This window comes from Alosa alosa, chromosome 1 (genome assembly GCF_017589495.1).
Source record: "Alosa alosa isolate M-15738 ecotype Scorff River chromosome 1, AALO_Geno_1.1, whole genome shotgun sequence".
Lineage (NCBI taxonomy): Eukaryota > Metazoa > Chordata > Actinopteri > Clupeiformes > Clupeidae > Alosa > Alosa alosa.
The window spans coordinates 9,412,360-9,432,133 of NC_063189.1; the positions used below are offsets into that span (position 1 = coordinate 9,412,360).

The following is a 19,774-nucleotide window of genomic DNA, read 5'->3' on the forward strand; positions in this document are numbered from 1 at the left end:
CAGTTGTTTCTATGTTTTGCAGCAGAATAGGTGATGCAAACACAACAGATGTTTTACCTTCCTATTGGAACCAAATTAGTCTAGTCTGATGGTACCTGGGGTAAAATCACTTGCTTTTGATTGCCAATATAAATTAGTGTTGAGACAGCGTAAAGTTGGAAGCCCAACACAGCTCTTTCCCCACAGCTTTCAGCATGTTCATGTATTGCCTGGCTGGGCCACAGCCTCTCCCTAGGCTGTAAACAATATTGATGTGACCTGTCCAGGATTAGTTGGACTGAGCCATTCTCAGGTGTTAAAGGCAGTCCTTCTGCTCCCTGGTCAGTTCCTAATCACCTCGCATGTTGCCATTACAAGGCGACGATGGGCTCATCCTTCCCAAACTGTCGGTCACTCACCACCTGAGAGGCCAGCCGCCCACACAGTCACTAAAGTGGTCATGTAATGGGGCGCTGGTCGAGCGTAACTCAGCTTATGTGGCAGTGGCAGGTAGCCTTCATGGCTCTGTGGGGGAAATAAGTGGCTGAAAGGGAGCTTGTGGCCTCTGTCCATCTGCCTGGAATCGATGGCATTCATCAGCGTAGTCAGGGTCGTGGCCGCTGCCATGGTCAGATACCCATTCAGCCTCGTCCCGCTGGGGGGGAAAAACACCACAACCACCATAGTCTGCTTACATTGCCCAGCATAAGCCCCTTGTTTTTGGAATGCACCTGTTCCTGGATCAGTCTGCTTTCCCCTGGTCGACAGCTTCACCAATATAATCAATGCATTAAAAAATGAATTAGACACAAGGGGAGATGAAACTAGAAAAACAAGGAATATGCACTATTTACTAGGTTGCACAGAGGCAAATGGGCCTTTCCCTCCCTTGGCTTGCTCCTTCACTAGGCTTGTGTTGATGTGGATGCGGTTTTAATTTGTGGTGGCTGCGTGTGGCATTGCAAGAGTTGTGTGATTTAATGTGTTGTTGTGGCCGAACTAGCGCTGTTCATCTTGCTCTGCGTCACGGCTAACAGCTCAGCTACAGGGCTTGGTTGGCTGAATATTAGCAAACTCAGCAGACCAAATGAGAGAATGATGATTCCTGTTCCACAGTGTTGAGGTATACTTCATTGTCCAGCGAATTATTTAGAAATGCCTATGTGAAACTCCATTTGTGCTTCACCTTTGGATTTATTTTATGGTGACATTAAAGCTACTCAATTTTACTTAATTCCCAAGCCTTTGATTGAGCTACATCATTGAAATGCCTTTTGACCATACATATGTACAGCATATATAACCTGGAAAACAGAGAGATAAACATGCACATTCAAAAGAACACAACTTTCCGCATTTAAGTATACATGCCATTCCACTCCACTGAAAACATTTTTTTTCCCCGTCCAGTTTTAACTCTTTTATTTAATATGATTCACCAAAGGAATTGCAGCCATGCTAAATTGCCTATGAAAAGCCAGACAGATTTATGAAAAGCCAGACAGATTTTTGAAAAAGAGTGAAAGCCGCGTGCGACGTGCGTGCAGCTTGTCTCCCTCTGAGTGCCTGCACATGCAGATAACCCAGGCTGGGCCCAGCGCGTGGCCACGGCTCCTTAAACAGATCCTAATGGAGGGAGGTAAAGAGCCCCAGCTCTCTCCATATTTCACCCTTTATGAGAGGCAGTAAAGGCCCAAGCCTGTTAGGGGTGCAGCCGCCAGGGGAATGGAATGAAAAGTCAAACCTCAACCATGAAATATGGATTCTGACCTTTCATTCTTTATTATGACTGCCGCTAGCTAAGCTAGCGAAACAGTCATATAATGATTGTCAAAGTTTTTTTTTTTTTTTTTTTTTTTTTCCCCCCGTCATCTACTTCCTGAATTTTTGGTCAACGATACCCGGAACACCGAACCACCGGGGCACATGAAATTTGGTGGGTATGTAGCCCCACTAGACTTTTACGGAAAAATTTTGTTCTCTCCTCCCCGTGCTGGGCCCCTAAATAACTACCTGAACCGTGGCACTGAGGATGAAGAATCTTTTATGGTATGTTGGTCTCAAGGGCCCACATCAACCTGGCCCATAATCACTCATTTGTGATTTGCACCCCCCCCGGTAAAAAATGAAAATGCAATATCATTCTGCTTTAATCGCCCCTATCTTCAGTTAAGATGTTCAGAACTGCACCAAATTTTATGTGTATGATTGACCTGGCATTCTCTGGGGGTATGCCAAGTTTCGTAGAATTTCATCCATGGGGGGGTCTAAAAAAATGTAGGTTATGTGTACATTTAGTGACTGTACACTCATTGGCCTGTAGATGGCGGTGCATATACACATGCACACACACACAGGTGCGCACATACTATCGGTATTAGAATGGCCGATACATAATTACAAATTCAGTAGGATTAAAAGAAAGCCAAAATAAATATTCATCATCATCATCATGGCTGCATTTTCAGTATTGGCGATAAGTAGTCGTTTGTCCACTAGATGGCGCATCGTTGCAGTGAGACGTAATGTTGTTGGAAGTTAAAAGTGGGTTGTAAAAACAATGGACGCTTCCTACAAGGACTGTAGTTTACCGCAGAGAACGTCTAATAAGGATAGGATGATGTTCACATGAAATTTAATTCCCATTTCTTCTTGAAGGCGAAATAAATCTGAGAATGTTTATCGGACATGTTTGGTTTTTACTGCAGGTACGTTAATCTTATAATATCAATAAGGACCTAGGTACAATAATGTTACCGTTAGCGTTGGTTGAGTGATGGAGGCCAATTTGATTGCATTTGTAGAAAACTATAAATGCGGTTATACCAAGCAAATTGATAGCAGCACTGTAATTGTATCTTTCGACTGTCATTTGTTGCAAGTGCTACAAAAATCATTCTGTGCAATGGAAGAATTACCAACGTTACACCGGTCTGATACAGTTTTGCCTATACATCAGTCAGACAGTGAATTTTGGTTTACTAAATTAGCATAATGCGGTAACAATTATCATTTCAATTCTACCTGAAATCTGCTCACTGCAAACGTTATAATGCAGACCCAAGCAGCAGCACAGCCTTGAAAGACGCACAATTTGAATTTGATCAGTGCGGCGCTGGTTCTTTACTCGCTAACTTGATGTGATTGGCTGGATGACCGTTCAATCAAATCAACAGATAGATAGATAGATAGATAGATAGATACTTTATTGATCCCCAGGGGAAATTCAAGTTCAAACAGACCTATTTGTGTCTCTGTGTTTGCGGTAGATACGGTTCCAACTCTTTACGGGAGCGTTTATTTCCATATTTTACTTTCATTTTAATCTGACAAAAAGTGTGGGGGATAGAATCGTGTTCCAGCAAAAGTGTGGACGTTATAACACCCACATCCCCCACGCTTGCTACGCACCTGGTGTGAAGTATCCAAACAATGACACCTTCATTTCATTATGACTGCTTTAGCAACACACCTTAGGCCTAGTCCACACGTACCAAACCAATCTTTTTTTCCTCCTTCCCTGGAACCGTATCAAGAATATTTGCATCCTAACGGATCCATCTCAACACGACTCAACACGTTACTTCATACCCCAGGCCTATAGGTGGTTCTTTACAGAAATTGACCAAAACTTGCGCTTTACAAACAGACACAATAGGCTACGACGAAATGGCTAGTGCAAGGAAACCAGAATTGTTTGTGTAGACTGATGGTGAACTGTCAACTGTAAAACTAATAAACTTTATTTTACTGTTTGAAGGGTGCAGTCCCGTCCTTTATTTGGCTAACGCAGGTAGGCCTACTAATCACCTTTACTTTCTTTGGTTGTAGGATAGTCCATGATTCACATTAGTTTTGGCTACCGCAATTAGGCTACTAAATGCAAGGCTTACCCAAGTTCTAGGCTATTCTGTCGCATTTATAATATTGCTATAAAACCTTCGTTAGTAAAAGTCAATACTTTTGCCTGCATCAAATCGCGCATTTGCATTCAGTGTGCTACCATCGGCTTAACGTGAGTTCTAAAAGCGTCTTTGTATGCTTATATCTGATTTCACTTTCGACTGTGAATGCATGTATATATGTTGTAAGACATGTAAAATAAATGAATGACACTGGCACTACGCACAAATTAATGTAGCCTAAACTTACACCGCACTTTCCTAATAACTTAAGTTCTCTCGCGTCACTGACAGTAGCTAGAATGCATAAAAAAACAATCGTAGGTAATGTCATGTATAAAAACTAGTATTGTTAGGCAATACTATAAGTGCAAGTCCAGGGCAGCTGAGGTGTGGCGATGACATCATCGATACGCAAGCAGGATGTGCGGTTTCGCTGTCTAAACGAATTCAAACGGGTTTTATAACAATGCTACAACTTCTTTGGCTATTCTACAATCTATTCACCTTTTCAGCGCCAGTAGGCTACTTTCTGTGCAGCCGCACACACACACACACAGGCATGCCAAACAAGCATACACAAAAGTTTCAAGAGTGGGGGATGGAGTAAATGATGGAGACAAATTGATTAGTGGGATTTATTTTCACGGAAAGGATGTACAGGACTGAGCGGTGGTCATATTTTGTACCGCTATGCGGTACATCTAGTTTTTTTTTGTTGTTTCTGTTTTTTATTTGTCATCACTTCAAGCCCCTGAGATTCTGAACTTGAGCAATATCCAAGAGAAGTTTCCTTTTTTGTTACCTGATCCTCAGCTGTACTCAGACCCGGCAGCAGACACCAATTCACGGACGGGCATTATATTTTTCCAAGGGGGACACAAATTGATCCACTGTTCACCGTTGCGGGAACTTAAATTGATTACCTACATTAGTTTAAGATAGAATAGACCAGTGGTTCTTAAGTCGTCTGGCTTTGGGACCCACAATTTCCCATGTTCATAAAGTCGCGACCCATATATATATTTTTAGCGTTCAAGCCAATGGATATGGTGAGCTACATGGTAAGACAAGCGAAGTGCCTGTAGGCCTACTTGTTTGAAACATGCAGATGTTTGGCATTAGCCTACATTTGTGAAGTCTTCAACTCTTGATGTCACCTTTCAAAGTACTCGACAGGTATGACTTTGACAGGGGTGCCTTGTTTCCATGTGGCATTTTAGTTTTGATGGTTTCATGTTCTCATGTGCCAGCCATCTACTGCACACCACACAATTTGATGGTTTCAAATGGTTTCTGTCCTATTTTGTCCTCAGTTTAAGTGAATCCATATCCGAGCATACTGTAGGGTACTTCAAATATTCAGAGTAGCAGCCTACTTGCATTTGCCACTAAAATTATGTCTAACATGACTTGTCACATAAACATTGTCTATGTCCATGCCATGGCAATGACTGATGAATGAAGTTTATCAAAATAAAGGTCCAACATTAGATGATCTGATAAGGCAGCATTTTAAATTGCCGATTTTTTTATTTATTTTTAACCACAAGCTGTGCGACCCACCCAGAACGATTCCGCGACCCACTTGTGGGTCCCGACCCACCAGTTAAGAAACACTGGAATAGACAGTGGGGCAAACAAAAATGTACAAGTTTTATTTGCTATATTGACAAACCCAGAGCCTAATATACAATAAATTTGTGTTCAAAATCAATCATTTTTTGTCAGGAATCAGGGATTATGGTGGAATTTTATGCAGAACTGCAGGTTCTAGGAAGTTGGGATGGTTCGTGCAGCCAAGCTCGTCCAGGGCGGGCACAGGTGACTTCTAGGACGAGCAAGGGAACTTTATCAAGATGCATAGTATTCTGGATCCATGAAATAACTGGCCTTTAAAAATAAAAATCTGCCTGCCTCTATGAGAATTTAACATCAGTCGATAGAGCATCAGACTTTTAGCCTGGATAGCTCAGTCGGTAGAGCATCAGACTTTTTGCGGGCAGCCGTGGCCTACTGGTTAGCGCTTCGGACTTGGAACCGGAGGGTTGCCGGTTCGAACCCCGACCAGTAGGAAGCGGCTGAAGTGCCCTTGAGCAAGGCACCTAACCCTCCCCGAGCGCCACTGTTGTTGCAGGCAGCTCACTGCGCTGGGATTAGTGTGTGCTTCACCTCACTGTGTGTACACTCACTGTGTGCTGAGTGTGTTTCTCTAATTCACGGATTGGGATAAATGCAGAGACCAAATTTCCCTCACAAGATCAAAAGAGTATATATACTTATACATTATATACCTATATTTTAAGGAGGATGTATTTATTCACAACACATTATTCATTCACATTTTTAATTAAATGCATTAAAGGCATTAAGATTTCCACAATTTCCAAAAGATGATTTTTTATTCCTCTTTTTAGTCAACTTTAGCATGTGTATGTACAGGGTATGTAAACTTATGAGCACAACTGTACATTTTTAGAGAACACAGAAACTTTTTGGAAGCAAGCCAATATCTGTTGTCTGTTGACATGTGTAAAATACTGCCATAAACATGGCCATGGCTATGTCCATCCTTTTGTCAGATTATCAGAGTTACTTTATTCACCTCACGTAATGGCGACTGCACAAACTATGATCCACTGCTCCCTCTTGGCCCTGGTTCCTTGCTTCCTTTTAATCACCCACAGCTCAGTATATACGTCAGTCCAGGGAGAAGAGTGAATCTAAATCGGAGCCATCTCTTACCCCTTGTAGTCCTTGGAGTTTGATGAAGCCAAGTGCAGAGATGCTTCCTGTGGAGGCCAGATTTTGGAAAGAACTTGGCAAATAGACAAACACAAACAAAATCCAGCCGCACAAACTTCATGCTCGACGACAACTTGATACGTCTGGCTTGTTTTTCAGCATTGTGACACTCTACCATATTGAATTAATTAGATTAGTCATTATCACAGCCTTCTATATTCTCTCTGTGGGTCTTCTCCAGAGGTATTGTGCCTGTCGCCTGGCTTTGTCTGGTGGTTTCACGGCGTAAATTGAAAAGCCCGCTAACAAGGAAATGCTGGTGGCTTTTTTTTATATATTAAAACAGCCTTGTCTTTTAATGAATTCTAATCTCTCCAGAGCCATACCCCCCCACCTCCTCCTCTCTCCTCCTCGTCAGTGTGGCGGGGCTTGAAAGGGCAAATTGGTTATTCACTGACAGTCTCAGGATCGGATCCACAGTGCACAAACGCTACATAAATAAAACACGTGCCAGGTTCCTGTCCATTGGGGAAGGCCATGGTTTACGAGGTGCAAGCCGTGCAGCATAAATATTACCTGCACTTAATCACAGCCTAACAGCGCAGTTGATTGAATTGATCCATCTTGGAGAGTGCACTCTTGCACAGATTCACACACACACATGTACATACGCACACACAAGCATGCACACACACACACACACACACACACTTATAGAAGCACATGCACACATGCACTCACTTGCCAGACAAATGTATGCCTTGCAAGTGAGTGACATGTACACACATACACATACATCCACGCACGCGCACACACACACACACAATGTGTCAGTGTGTGCATCTGTTGAATTGATTTCCATCAGGTTCAAGGTAGGAAAAGATGCAAGGAGGGGAGAAAGAAGGGGGGTGAGTGAGTGAAAGAGGGAGATTGAAGAAATAAAGATTCAGTGACAAAATGAGACTGAAGGCTAACTTTTGTGTGTGTGTGTGTGTGTGTGTGTGTGTGTGTGTGTGTGTGTGTGTGTGTGTGTGTGTGTGTGTGTGTGTGTGTGTGCGTGTGTGCGTGCGTGCGTGCGTGCGTGCATGTGTGTGTGTGTGTGTGTGTGTGTGTGTGTGAGGGGGAGTGCTTAGAGACACAGCTTAATAGAGCACGCGTGGAGGAATTACTATCCAGTGTCAAGCGTCACAGTGCAAGAGAGGTAGGGAGCAGGGAGTGAGTCCCACTCAGACCAGCACAGCTCTTCTGCCACCTCTCTGCTCTGATCTTACACACACACTGTCCGAGAGAGTGTGTAGGGATAGAGGTCTGTCGGCCACACGTATTGGTGTGTGTGTGCGCGTACAAACTGTGTGTGAGGAAGTATTTACCAGAGGCACACGTAGACGGGTGAAGGCATGTCTGTCTTGATTGCCACTCAGCTAAACATTGATACCAGCTCCTCGTCAAGAAAGGTAAGAGGTTTTTGTTTACGTGCACAGAGCTGCGAGTAGTCCTATTGTTTTCATACAAATGCGGCTCTGCAAAAGCCTCTTGCGCTCCTACACCTCAATGATTTATTTGTAAAGTTTTTCTTACAGTTTATCAGTCTACTCTACTCAAGGCATAACAAAAGAACATTAAAACACTAGGGGTAAATTGAGCTTTGATTGAGTGCTAAAGACATTTTGTCTTTTATAGTTACAAAATTTGAGGCAGAAATTGTTCTAAATGTTGATAGGTGTCATTAATCGGATATGCAGGCGACATAAGAATGTAACATTACAATGAACCCTCTAATTCGGTCTGATGGTTATTGTGGTGTTATTGCGCGAGAACTGTTCTCAAGTTCCAGGGGCCATATTGTTCTCAAAGCTCATAAAACTCATAACTTTCTGTCCTCAGCTCTGTCCCTCAGGCACACTCATTTCCCAGTTTCTAGAGTTAGCTCAGGTTAGTTCAGGAGTGTGTGTGTGGGTTTGTGTGCACACCAGAGCTTGATCGGTGTATTGTGATTCCTGTATACCTACTGTAGATGTGAATCAGTGAATCTATGTGAACACATTGGTGTGTGTGAGTGTGTGTGCATGTGTGTTTTTAGCATGTTTGCATAGGTATATGTATGTGAGGAATATGGAGAAACGGAAAAAAACGAGAGTCTAGTATGACCAAGTAGATTTTCAGTGCAAGTCTCTCCTCTTTTTAATGCAAGTCTCTCCTCTTTTCAGTGCAAGTCTCTCCTCTTTTTAATGCAAGTCTCTCCTCTTTTTAATGCGAGTCTCTCCTCTTTTTAATGCAAGTCTCTCCTCTTTTTAATGCGAGTCTCTCCTCTTTTTATTGCAAGTCTCTCCTCTTTTTAATGCGAGTCTCTCCTCTATTCAGTGTGATTTTCTTTTCTTTACAGTGTGAGTTTCGCTTCTCATTCTGTTTAATATTATACAGCTCATGCATTGCTCTTGTTCAACTGCTTGCTTTACAAATTCTTTGTTGGTGTGCGTGGAATGTAAATATTCAAACCTCATACAAAATATTTTGGACAGATTTGTATCCTGTCCAGTAGGGTGGATAATGCCTTCCTTTCACAGCTCTCCATTTGGTGTGCTGAAGCCATTTGGATTCCCCCATCCCACCTCAGCATTCCGACTCCTGTTTGCAGTGTTTTGTCACACTCTTGTGATGGCAGCAGTATGTTAAGTCTGCCCCATATCATCCTTGTTTAAAAACCCAATTTCCCTAGCACCTTATCTCCGGGCATTTCAAATTGGATTTACAGATGCTGTGACGTGCCCTCTCTCTGAATCCTCTGAGGCAGACGGCAATGTTCCATAAACACCTCAACCTTCAGCTGGGATAGGGAGTGACACTGTACCCCTTTTGATCTGTGCACTATGGGAAAGGCAAGGTATAAAGATGACACTTTTCAGTTGGATTTGTATAAACAAAGTTTGTTTGATGTGTGTGTGTGTGTGAGAGAGAGAGAGTGAGAGAGAGAGGGCGGGGAGTAGCAAGAGAGAGAGTGAGAGTCTATGTTTGCGCATGTATGCGTGTGCATGTACAGTATGTTGGGTTAGAAGGGTTACTGGGATTGACAAACACTCACACACACACACATACAAAGAGAGAAGACAATAAGATAAAGTTCAGTGAATAAATTAACTGGGAAGCTAAACTGAGGGATTGCAGTGGGACATTAAGGGGGTGAACACCAAGTGTTTGGGATGGCATTAATGATAGCACATGAGTAGCATTTTTTTTGTTTGCTTTGTGCACCATAGTTTTCATATTTTACTGTTTTTATTATATACCCAGACTATAATTAGAAGCATTGCTTGTGTGTAACTACTTCATACTGTGTGATTAGTTCTCTGATGTGTGTAACTACTTCATACTAGAGATTAGTTCTCTGTTTTTTTATTTATCAAAAACCAGCATCCATATTCGTAGTATTACTTTTTAAAGGTACACTATGCAGGTTTAGGTATTTTTGGCCTATTATTATTCGCCTATTACACGTTTGTTTACCATCAAATTGGCTCCGTAAAGGTTTCTCACGTTAATATAACCTTTCCAAAGGTAATTGAACTTGTAATAGGTGAATTGTTCACCTAGCATAGCTATACAGCATAGACGTAACAAGTCGCTACCGAGAAAACCAGCAATGCAACCTTCAAGAACAGAGGCCCGACAAATCTCGCGAGAATTGTGAAACATTACCTTTTCAGTAGATATACTTTAGCTCTTTGGAGATAGTTTTTGCCTGTTGTTAATCCTTCACCCCCACAACAAAAGCATTTCCATTGTGTACAGGGGGGACAAGTCACAAAAAGTGCTTGCAGTAGTGATGTTTGATGCACATGAGAGTGTTTTGATCACATAAACTCCACAGAGCTGTTTTGTGATAGATTGTTTGTGATATGTTGATTTGGTATTGGTTGACATCTGAGACCTCTTGACAGGGTTAGTGTTTTTATATTTCATACAGGTATAACCAGTTATGTCATTTAGACTCTTATCGCCTTTTCTATGAGGAATAAATGACCATCAAGATATGAACTACAAGCATGACGTTATACAATCAAACATAATCCCATTTTGTTATGTTCCTGTCGGAAAGGGAGCGTTTTTGTCAGGGTGAAAGGAATAGAAATTGCCATCTATTACACCTTCCTACGTAACTGATTGCTCCGTCACAATTAGTCAAACGTAGTCTTATATAATCATACTAATGACACTGATGAACCATTCAGTTTTATTTTTTATGTTAGTGTTTTGCTGATTGTCTTTGGACTGAAAGCTCTTAAAGCTGCTTAAAACTCCATGCCGGGCCCTGAATGTTCTTTTGAGTTTCTTTTGTACGGTTTGTTGTGTTGAAATGTATGTACAGGGGATTGTACTAATTACAGTCATCAAAAATGAAAGGAATCACTGATGTCTTGATTTCCCCTTTGATAAGGAGCTTTGCCATCATTGGTCTCTTTGTCATGGTTGTTATCTTTCTCTGTGCGCTCTCTAACATCAGTGAATAACTACCTGCCTCTGCTGAGACACAAACTTTGCTTGAGCACAAACTACCAAATCAATATTGTAAACTTTTACAAACAAGTCATCTTCACCTGATTGTCTTTTGTTTTTCTGGGTTTAGCGTCACTTCACATTTCATGCATTGAATGCAATGTAATATTGCAATGTAAAATAGCAAATGATTTAAAGTGAGTGAATCTTGAAAAAATACACATTACAGTATGGTTCTGCCTTTGTTTCCGAGACAGTATAGGCTACAGTGTTTGTAGCAGGAAAAGGAAATAGTTATCCTGATAGCTAACAAGAGTGAGAGATTAAATCGATATGTGCCACACTATTCAATAGATCCTGTGTCGTTCTATTTTAGTCTAGTCTAAGTCTTCATTTGCAGGGTTTATATGCAGGGTTTGTAAATAAGGTCACCATAAGGCGGTATAAGTGATCCTTGCATCTCCTGAAACAAAGACCTCTCATGTGTATGGAGGGAAAGTCAGTGGGTTGTTTTAATGTGCATTTCTTAATGTCCAAAACTCCTAAATGCAAAACACTGTCAGGGTTGACTTTGAGGCTTATAGGGGAAGTTGTAAGTAGGTTTAAATGAAATCAGAAGGCATTTAACTGAATGGGAAAGGCACTAATGCGTTTGGTGTGATTTTGAGAAGGGTGGTCAAAGTTATTGCATTCTTGAGTGCCGGTAGCTTTTCAGTCTCCAATGGTGACCGTGACACCACCCGGGGACTCTATATATCTGTCAGCTTTTAGCAGAAGTTTTGAAGTCCATTTAATTAATACTTGCTGTAGTTCTGACACCCTCATTGTCCCTGGGCTCTGATCAACGAAAGAAGGCAAGCATTTAAGAGTTCTGAGTTTCAAAGCCTTGTAATTGCATTCAGTGGAGTCACAGTGGCTAAAATGAACCGGGCTTGTAATTGAATGTTGGGAATTTAATGGACTGATAAGAAGAGCATTTCACAACAGAGTCAGGATCCTATTAGGTTAGGCCCTGAGTAATGGATAATTAAATTGTGATCCATGCTGAAGTAGGCATGTGCCATGGCCATTCTGTGGAAAATAAGCTCCCTTGTTGCCATGGAGAAGAGAAAATACAGTACTTAAAACTGGATTATTTAGATACAATATTGCATTCTGTGTTAATAGTGATAACCAGGCACTAATGTGGAGCTAAGAGTAGGATTTTATGGGAACTGTTGCAAATTATTGTTTCCCCAAAGAAAATGGTCAAATATATGTTGAATTCCTACACATCCAGCTTCCCAAAAATAACAACTTGGACCATAGATAAGTCACATGTTTTCCTAGTGGCTCTTTCAACATTCTTGGAACATGGATTAGTCTCAACATGTACTTCTGCATATTCATACGGACAAGTAGATAACAATCAATTACTTTACAGAATTGTTGCTAGATATTATTTTCACATCACCACCTGAAACAGTCTGTCTTTAGACAGGGTTACAGCATTGGCCCATCTCAGTAAATCTGTAAAGCAGTGTAGTACAGTACATAAATATTTGGCCTATACCTCTACTGTATGACCTTCTCTGTTGAGCATAGCTTAAGATGGCAAATGCTGCTACAGCAGATACTATACTGTAGCTGTAATAGCAGCTCTGACACAGATACATGTGTTAAATTCAGAGGAATGGGCCTATGTGCTGTTGGTGACAGAAAGCCATCAGTTTGATGGCATGTACGAGAAGATAAGGGAGGTGTGGACGTGGAGAGTCTTACGGGAGCTCCATGGTGGCGGCCCGTCTGGGGTGGTCTGGGCCAGCACGGGTGGGGAAGGGGAGAGGCTATCCATCAGTGGACAGGAGGAATGACAGGTGCCCAGGGGTGCAGCGTCAGGCCCGGCCGGCGAAATGAGAAGGCGCAATATACAGGGGAGGACAAACAATGTCAGGCAAACAGACTGGGCTTTTCAGTAGGAGAGCGGTGTTTACACTCTACTCTATCTCCAAGCTGTCTGGTCCCCACATGAGGTGGAGTGAAACAGAATACATTAAGCCAATGGGCTTTTATATGGATCATAAATGCTGTACTTTCTAAACTGGAGAGAAAGGTGAAACGTTAATCTGAGTAATAAACAGCTCTATTCAAAATCCCTAAAGCCAAGTGTAACAATGGAAGTACCTGAGGTATACAAAATACAAAATATACAACACAGTAGTGGGTTTTTCTGGAGAACAACAACTACATATGATGCTAGGGGAATGTGGATGATCCAAAATGCAGTAACCTGAAAATCATTCCCAAATCCCAAAAAGACCTTGTAGTATTAATCATTAATTTCTCCTCTGTTCAAGAGGATTGAACAAAGCTTAGTTGTCTTGTGCCTGGCCTTGGCCCATTTAAAAAAAAAATTGCCTTGATGCTTGCGTACGGTACAAGTCCAGAATTCTAACTACTCTGCACTCATCATAAATTCTAAATCTTTTAAGTCCCGCAAGAACTTTAATTGTAAGTGCATTATCTGAGGAATGCCTTCAAGTAAGAAGTCATGGGAGCTTGAAATCATTTTTCAAAGTGAAAAGTTATTCTTGGAAAACTGAGAGACGATAGTGTAATATTAAGCCGCTGAGATAAAGCGTAATTGAAAAAAAAAATATTGCTTTGATTTGTGTCTTTATCCAGCATAGAGGAAATTGAAGAAAGAAAATAATAAATGATTCAAATAAGCTTGGTATAGTTGGATTGCTACAGATTCATACAGAAATGTGCTATAAATCCTCCCACATAGACTGTTTTCAGAGTCTTTATCATTCAGAGTTTTATCATATCACTGCAGGGGATAGTTAACCCTATCTTGAACCAAATGAAACAAAAGACAAGATGGACATTTTTACATGACCAGGTTACCAGGATTATAACCCACCACACTCAAAACACAGTGCCCATCAACATTCATTAGCCCGTCTATAGGACATCTTCTGCTTTGATAGACTAAATGAAGACTATATGATTGTTTAACGAGTAGCACCACAACTCTGTATTGCACATTTACACATCACTGTATTCACCAGGATATAGGAAAAGAGAAATGACTGAAATTCATGGTGAAACATAAAGTCTTTGCCTTTGTATGTGTTTCAGTATACATGACGTATACTGTATGTGTCAATGCTGCAGTTAGGATTAGCCTCCCATGTATTTACTTGGTCCATAGTCTGGGGACTGTATTCAGATTGGAATAGCTACCTATAGACATTGTTAATGTTTTTTCTTTGAGGTTGTTGCAGTCAAGTGACACAGCATGCAGTGTTGAACATTTGAACATATAGGACCCTTAAAACTAGACCCATCAGATGCTTTCATGAACTGAATTCTGATTCCAATCCATGTGATGTATCCAAAGCAACCTGCATACTTTTTTTCAAAAGAGAATGAGATGTGGACTGAGTTGAAATGTCAGAATGAATAGCCTCCATTTTGTAATCATCATGTCCTTGAAGCATTCAGTGGTGGAAAAGGTTGGGTTGGAGAACTCACCTGTGGAGTGAATGTGTCTGTGTGGTTTATAGGCTCAAGGATGAAATAAGCTTAGTACACTTGTGTCTTGTGGATATACCAATAACAATGATTGTGTGTGGATACCAATAACAATGATTGTGTGTATCAACCACATTATCAAAATGTGATAATTCATGTTGCCTAAACAGAGCATGGGTGCTTTATATGTTATAGTTATTGAGTTAATAGTGTAGCATTTGGTAGTTAAGAAAATGGTACCAGGCCAGAAGTTAAACAGTAAGAGAATACAGTCCATCTGAATTTGGCCATAGGGAGGTTATTCAGCATGTTAATTCTTGATTTCCATGAATATCTTTTTAAATATCATCATAACAAACCAGCGCCACTCGCCTGTACTAACATGGATGTTAGGAATACTAAATAGGCTACGCTGGGCGTATGCCCACCCCTCGAAATGTGTTGTTCAACACGAGATCTCTAGGCAGCGCTCACATGGTTGTCATTTCGCGGTTTACCGCACAGAGGCACTCAAGCTCTACACATGGACCTGGTAATAATTGTTCTGATGAGAGAGGCTAAAGCATCAAACTAGAATACAATTTTACTGTACATTTACACAATATATTGGTCTATACAGTTATACAGGACCTCTGTCCACGTATAGTTGTTTTGTTGTATATAAAGTGACCTACATTGGTGTGCATCCGTGAGGTATGACCGGGGTAGCGGATTGTTACGGAGATAATAGTCTCAACCAGGTCCTCTTACTGGTCACTTCTCATGCAGAACGCGTCGCCAAAGGAATACGACACGGGTGTGCTGCGTAGTCTACTACACGTCATCAACTCCAGTAACCAAATGTCTGCTTTATTAGAAAGGACTGGGGATTAGTGTGCTTTCTCTCGCATTTGATGTCGTCGGACTGGCTTGGGTTTTACTGGTGGATAGTACAGTGTTTGTTTGTTCTCTTTCCAGCGGACAGAGGAGGAGAAACCAACGTGCTCTGAATGCTGAGCACACTAAAACTAACATTCTATCTGTTCTGACCGCAGTGGCAGACAACGGACTATTTCAGAGATAGTTACTTATTTTCGGTGGGTAAAACACCTTTAGGTTACCACAGAGAAATTGTTTTCTTTTATTGCTTTATTTTTTTTTTTTTTCCGCGTGTTTTCTCTCTTGAGCTCTTTTGCCGTAGTTGGGGAGGGCTATAGTGGGCTACTGCTGAGAAAGGAAAATAAATTCAAACTGTCAGTACCAAAGCTTGGGTCTCCGTCTTTTGAAATGCAGTAGTGCTTCGTCCAGAGTTATTATGGCTTCGCTCTATCAGAGATTTACGGGGAAGATCAACACTAACAAATCTTTTCCGCACCCACCTGAGGCCAGCCACCTTTTGGGCGGACAAGTCGTCGACGAAGAAAAAGCTGGGAAGAACCCTGAAACCGCAACAGACGATCGTCTCCGTGTCCAGTACCGAAAGAGAAATGTCTGCGAAGACGAGGACGTAAGAGCTACTTCTTTACCTTAAAATATTTGATGGTAGTTTCCTGGAAGTTTAATTCATTCAATGCCACTGCGGCGTACCAGTGTTCTTCTTCATGGTCTATTGTGCTTGGTTGTTGTGATCAAAGCCATGTTAAACTTTAGTGGTCCTAAGCCTTAATGCACCATATCTAACACTGGCTTCAGCCAAGTCAACTTCACTGACCTTGTAATGTACCTGACCACCTGACATTTCAAACGCGACCCCTCGCTTATTTAAGTTGCCAATCTAGCCTACAGATTTAAACAAGACTATCTCCCTGTCGTAGATCAATATCTCTCAGTCCTTTGTCAACTTGTCTTTTCCAAGAATTGTCAATATATCAGACCAGTGATTTGTCGAATGTTTTCTGCACATTGGTTCTGCATTGATCGGGTTTTGTCGTGAGATCAGCAAAACCTTGACATTCCGCATAGATGCGTCTGTAGCTTGATGTAAATCTCAGTAAGTGACTCGCTGTCTCGTGCTGATAACTAACTTTTATTGCATTTATTCAGGTACAGTCTTTTGCTTATATTTTGCCTCCGTGTGTTGGTGAATATTCCAGCGAAAGGACAGTTGTTGTAGGCTATTAGTAATGGGCCTGGGTTGTCTGACCTTCGAATTTTGATGTATGAGTGACGTAATTGAATGACCCTCACACATAGCCAAGACCTGAAAGTGGGCAACAAAAAAAAAACACCTGGAAGTAGGTACTAGAAGGTTCTCCTATAACCACGCTGTGTAGCCTACTTCATGTGAAAGGCGAGTTTATTTATTACTAGATGGCAAAGAATGACACGAAACTGGATCTTTATGGAAACGTCAACATCGCTATTTCTGAAATTTTACGGAGTTGTTTGATCATTTCTAAATATAAAATATATCGTGTCGAATGTTATATGAGAGTTCTTTTGGCAGTAGTGTAGTAACAGTGGCTGATACCGTAGTTTCTGCAGATGTTAACACAAGCGGAGATTGGTGTCGCTGTCCGTGGTGCTGAAACCTACTTCTGCTTTTTCACACGTGTAGCCCATCCACTATCCTCTGGTGCGTCTCTCAGCACTTCTCAGCTCTGTGTTCCAAGCTGTCACGTTGAGACAAAGACTTGTTCACCCAGTGGTGACTTAATGCTGCGTTTTAAGCCATTAGGGACCATATATCAAAAACATGTAAACTATTTTTGGAGGGCCTATGAGCCTGTTTGACTTAACGTCACATTAACAGATCCGCTGGTCTGATTGCGACTCCTCTCCATCCAGGGGCAGTCAGGACTTGGCAGCGGGAGTGTTTTTGCAATGAATTATTGATGTATTCGGCGCTAAAAATCATTTGGCGAAAGGAAGGCGAGAGATGTGCTACTGATATAATGGGTAGGCTACCGAAACATGCCGTGCCTACACCTGCCAAGTAAATGCGCCCACAGAACAACTCCAAATGTAACACAGTTCCATGAATTGGTGGTTGGAATCAGCTTTGAAATGAGACATTTCCTGAACGTCTTGAAACTGAAATGATCAAATCAAAAGTTCCCATTATGCTGCTCTCTGAAGAGCCATAAGATAGGCGGTAATGTCTGATGTTATATATAGATGAGTGGAGAACATTTATCAGACTAGAGCCTGAAATTAGCACTTAAAAGTAAGGAGGTCTGTGTAGATAAAAGTAAAAGTACAGCACACAGAACACAAAATGTCTGCTATTTGATTACAAGGATGGTTGCTGCTGACAAGGATGCGTCACACACAAGCTCACAGCGCTCTTTTTTTCCGACAACACCTGAAAGCGTCTGCACAGAGCCTTGATGGGTGCGACCTTAATGAGTCCGCCTCAGGCAGCTCTCCCACAACACGGTGACATTGGAAGGATTAGGGTCCATGTGTGGACACAAGTTGTTTTTGTAAGGTAGCGGTGTATTGACTTTCCCCTTGTGTGCTTGGCTCTGGCAGACAGAAGAGGGAGGAATTCACACGCCAGCATTGTTCGGCTCTTCTGTCAGCAGCTGATAAATGAGAGGCCGACCGTTATTTAATTGCCCTTTGCATGCAAATGTGTCACCCTATCCTTTGTGAAGGCTGGAGTTTCTTTTTAATCTTCATCTTGAGTTACCCGGCCAGATGAAATAAAAAGCTTGCCTTTTGGCCCAGACCGTGACAAGTCTGATGGGCACCCTGCCCACACACATGTAAAATAGGTAACCTGAGAAGTCAAGCTTGTTATATGGGCCAACGGGGCATCCAGGTCCTATCGCTTTGAATACAGAGGCCATGCTAATTTCTGCAAAGCCATGCCCAGTTTCAGTAGGACAATACATCACAGTGACCAGAAGGTTTCCTGTGGAGGCTCACAGACCAGGCAGGTTTATGAAAGCAGCCATAAACAGCATGTAGTTTGTTTGTTTGTTTGATTATTTGCAAATCAGTCTAGAGCCTGCACTTAGAGCTGAGACAGTGCTGAGACATAGTGAGAGAAGGTATCTATCTCTTCTTGATGTTTTTTGGAGCTTTCTTTCCATTATCCTGGTGGTGCTGTGGAGTGTGAACCTAAAAGAAGCAGCAGTTCTACCCAATTTCATCGCAATCATCACCACAGCAGTCGTTCTGAGAGGTCCACTCGAATACACAGAGAGCCGCAAACCACCACATGGTGTGAGTCCGATGGTTTTCTCAGCTGACCATCACGTTGAGTGAATTTTATAATTCTCTTATGACTTTTGTCAAATGTCTCAATTAAGTGTTCTTATTGTTAGTTATTATTATTGTTGGACGCATGATCAATCCCCTCACAGTTATACTTGGGCGATATTAGATTTCCACAGTTCTCATGTCTAAATATAGTTATCATGAAATGGTGTCTGAAGAGGAATGGACATGTTGTAAATGGATGAACACAGAGGAGGCCATATCTCTGTATAATCATGTGATTTGGTCTGGACTGGCCTGTGTAATTCTGCCATATGTTTTGAAAAAGGGAGAGCGGGACTGGCTTTGACTTGACCTGACTTATTCGGGTGTGCGGGATTGGTGAGCCTGGTTGTGTGGAATGAGTGTGAAATACATCATTTAGGCAAATGCCACGGAGCTGATAGCCTGTGCTGACACATTTAAGCCCCATCTGCCATGCTATTTTCCCAGACTCATTTTCACACACACACAATCACACTCGTAAACACGCACACACACGCACACACACACATGCACACACCAATAAAGAGACAGAGGCCCCCCACCACCACCACACACACACACACACACACACACACACACACATATACACACAAAGATACTCACTGCTAACTGTTACGGAGGGAGAAGGAGTGTGTGTGTCTTTGTCTGTGTGTGTGACAGACAGAAATAGAGCATTTATTTTTAACAGTAATGTTGACATGGGGACTGCTACCCCTTCTCTGTCTGTGGTACTAGTCTAAGGTTTATCCACAACATCTTCAGCTTTTCTTGCAGTCAATACAAAGCACCACAGCAGTAGCCAGATGTCAGTAAGAACATTGTGCAACAGTACAGCCAGATGTTAGAGCAAGTCACCCCCAGCGCTGGTAATGCAATCAGGCTGCAGTGCTCTGGCTCCCAGCCTTCCTCTGGACTGCACTCAGTTGAACCCGTCCCAAAGACGTGGA

General features: G+C 41.9%; 1 protein-coding gene across 3 annotated transcripts in view; it reads left to right on the forward strand.

Annotated features, from left to right (window-relative positions):
* Positions 1 to 19,774, forward strand: part of LOC125307926 (dipeptidyl aminopeptidase-like protein 6) — a 120,156-nt gene that overhangs the window by 10,705 nt on the left and 89,677 nt on the right. The window contains exon 1 of one of the 3 annotated variants that reach the window (XM_048264060.1): positions 15,202 to 16,122. The exons of the other annotated variants lie outside the window; for them this stretch is intronic. Within the exon in view, the coding sequence (XP_048120017.1) occupies positions 15,931 to 16,122 (192 nt within the window). The 5' untranslated portion in view covers positions 15,202 to 15,930. Of the gene's footprint in view, positions 1 to 15,201; positions 16,123 to 19,774 lie in introns of those variants that run through there. 3 annotated transcript variants of the gene reach the window in all.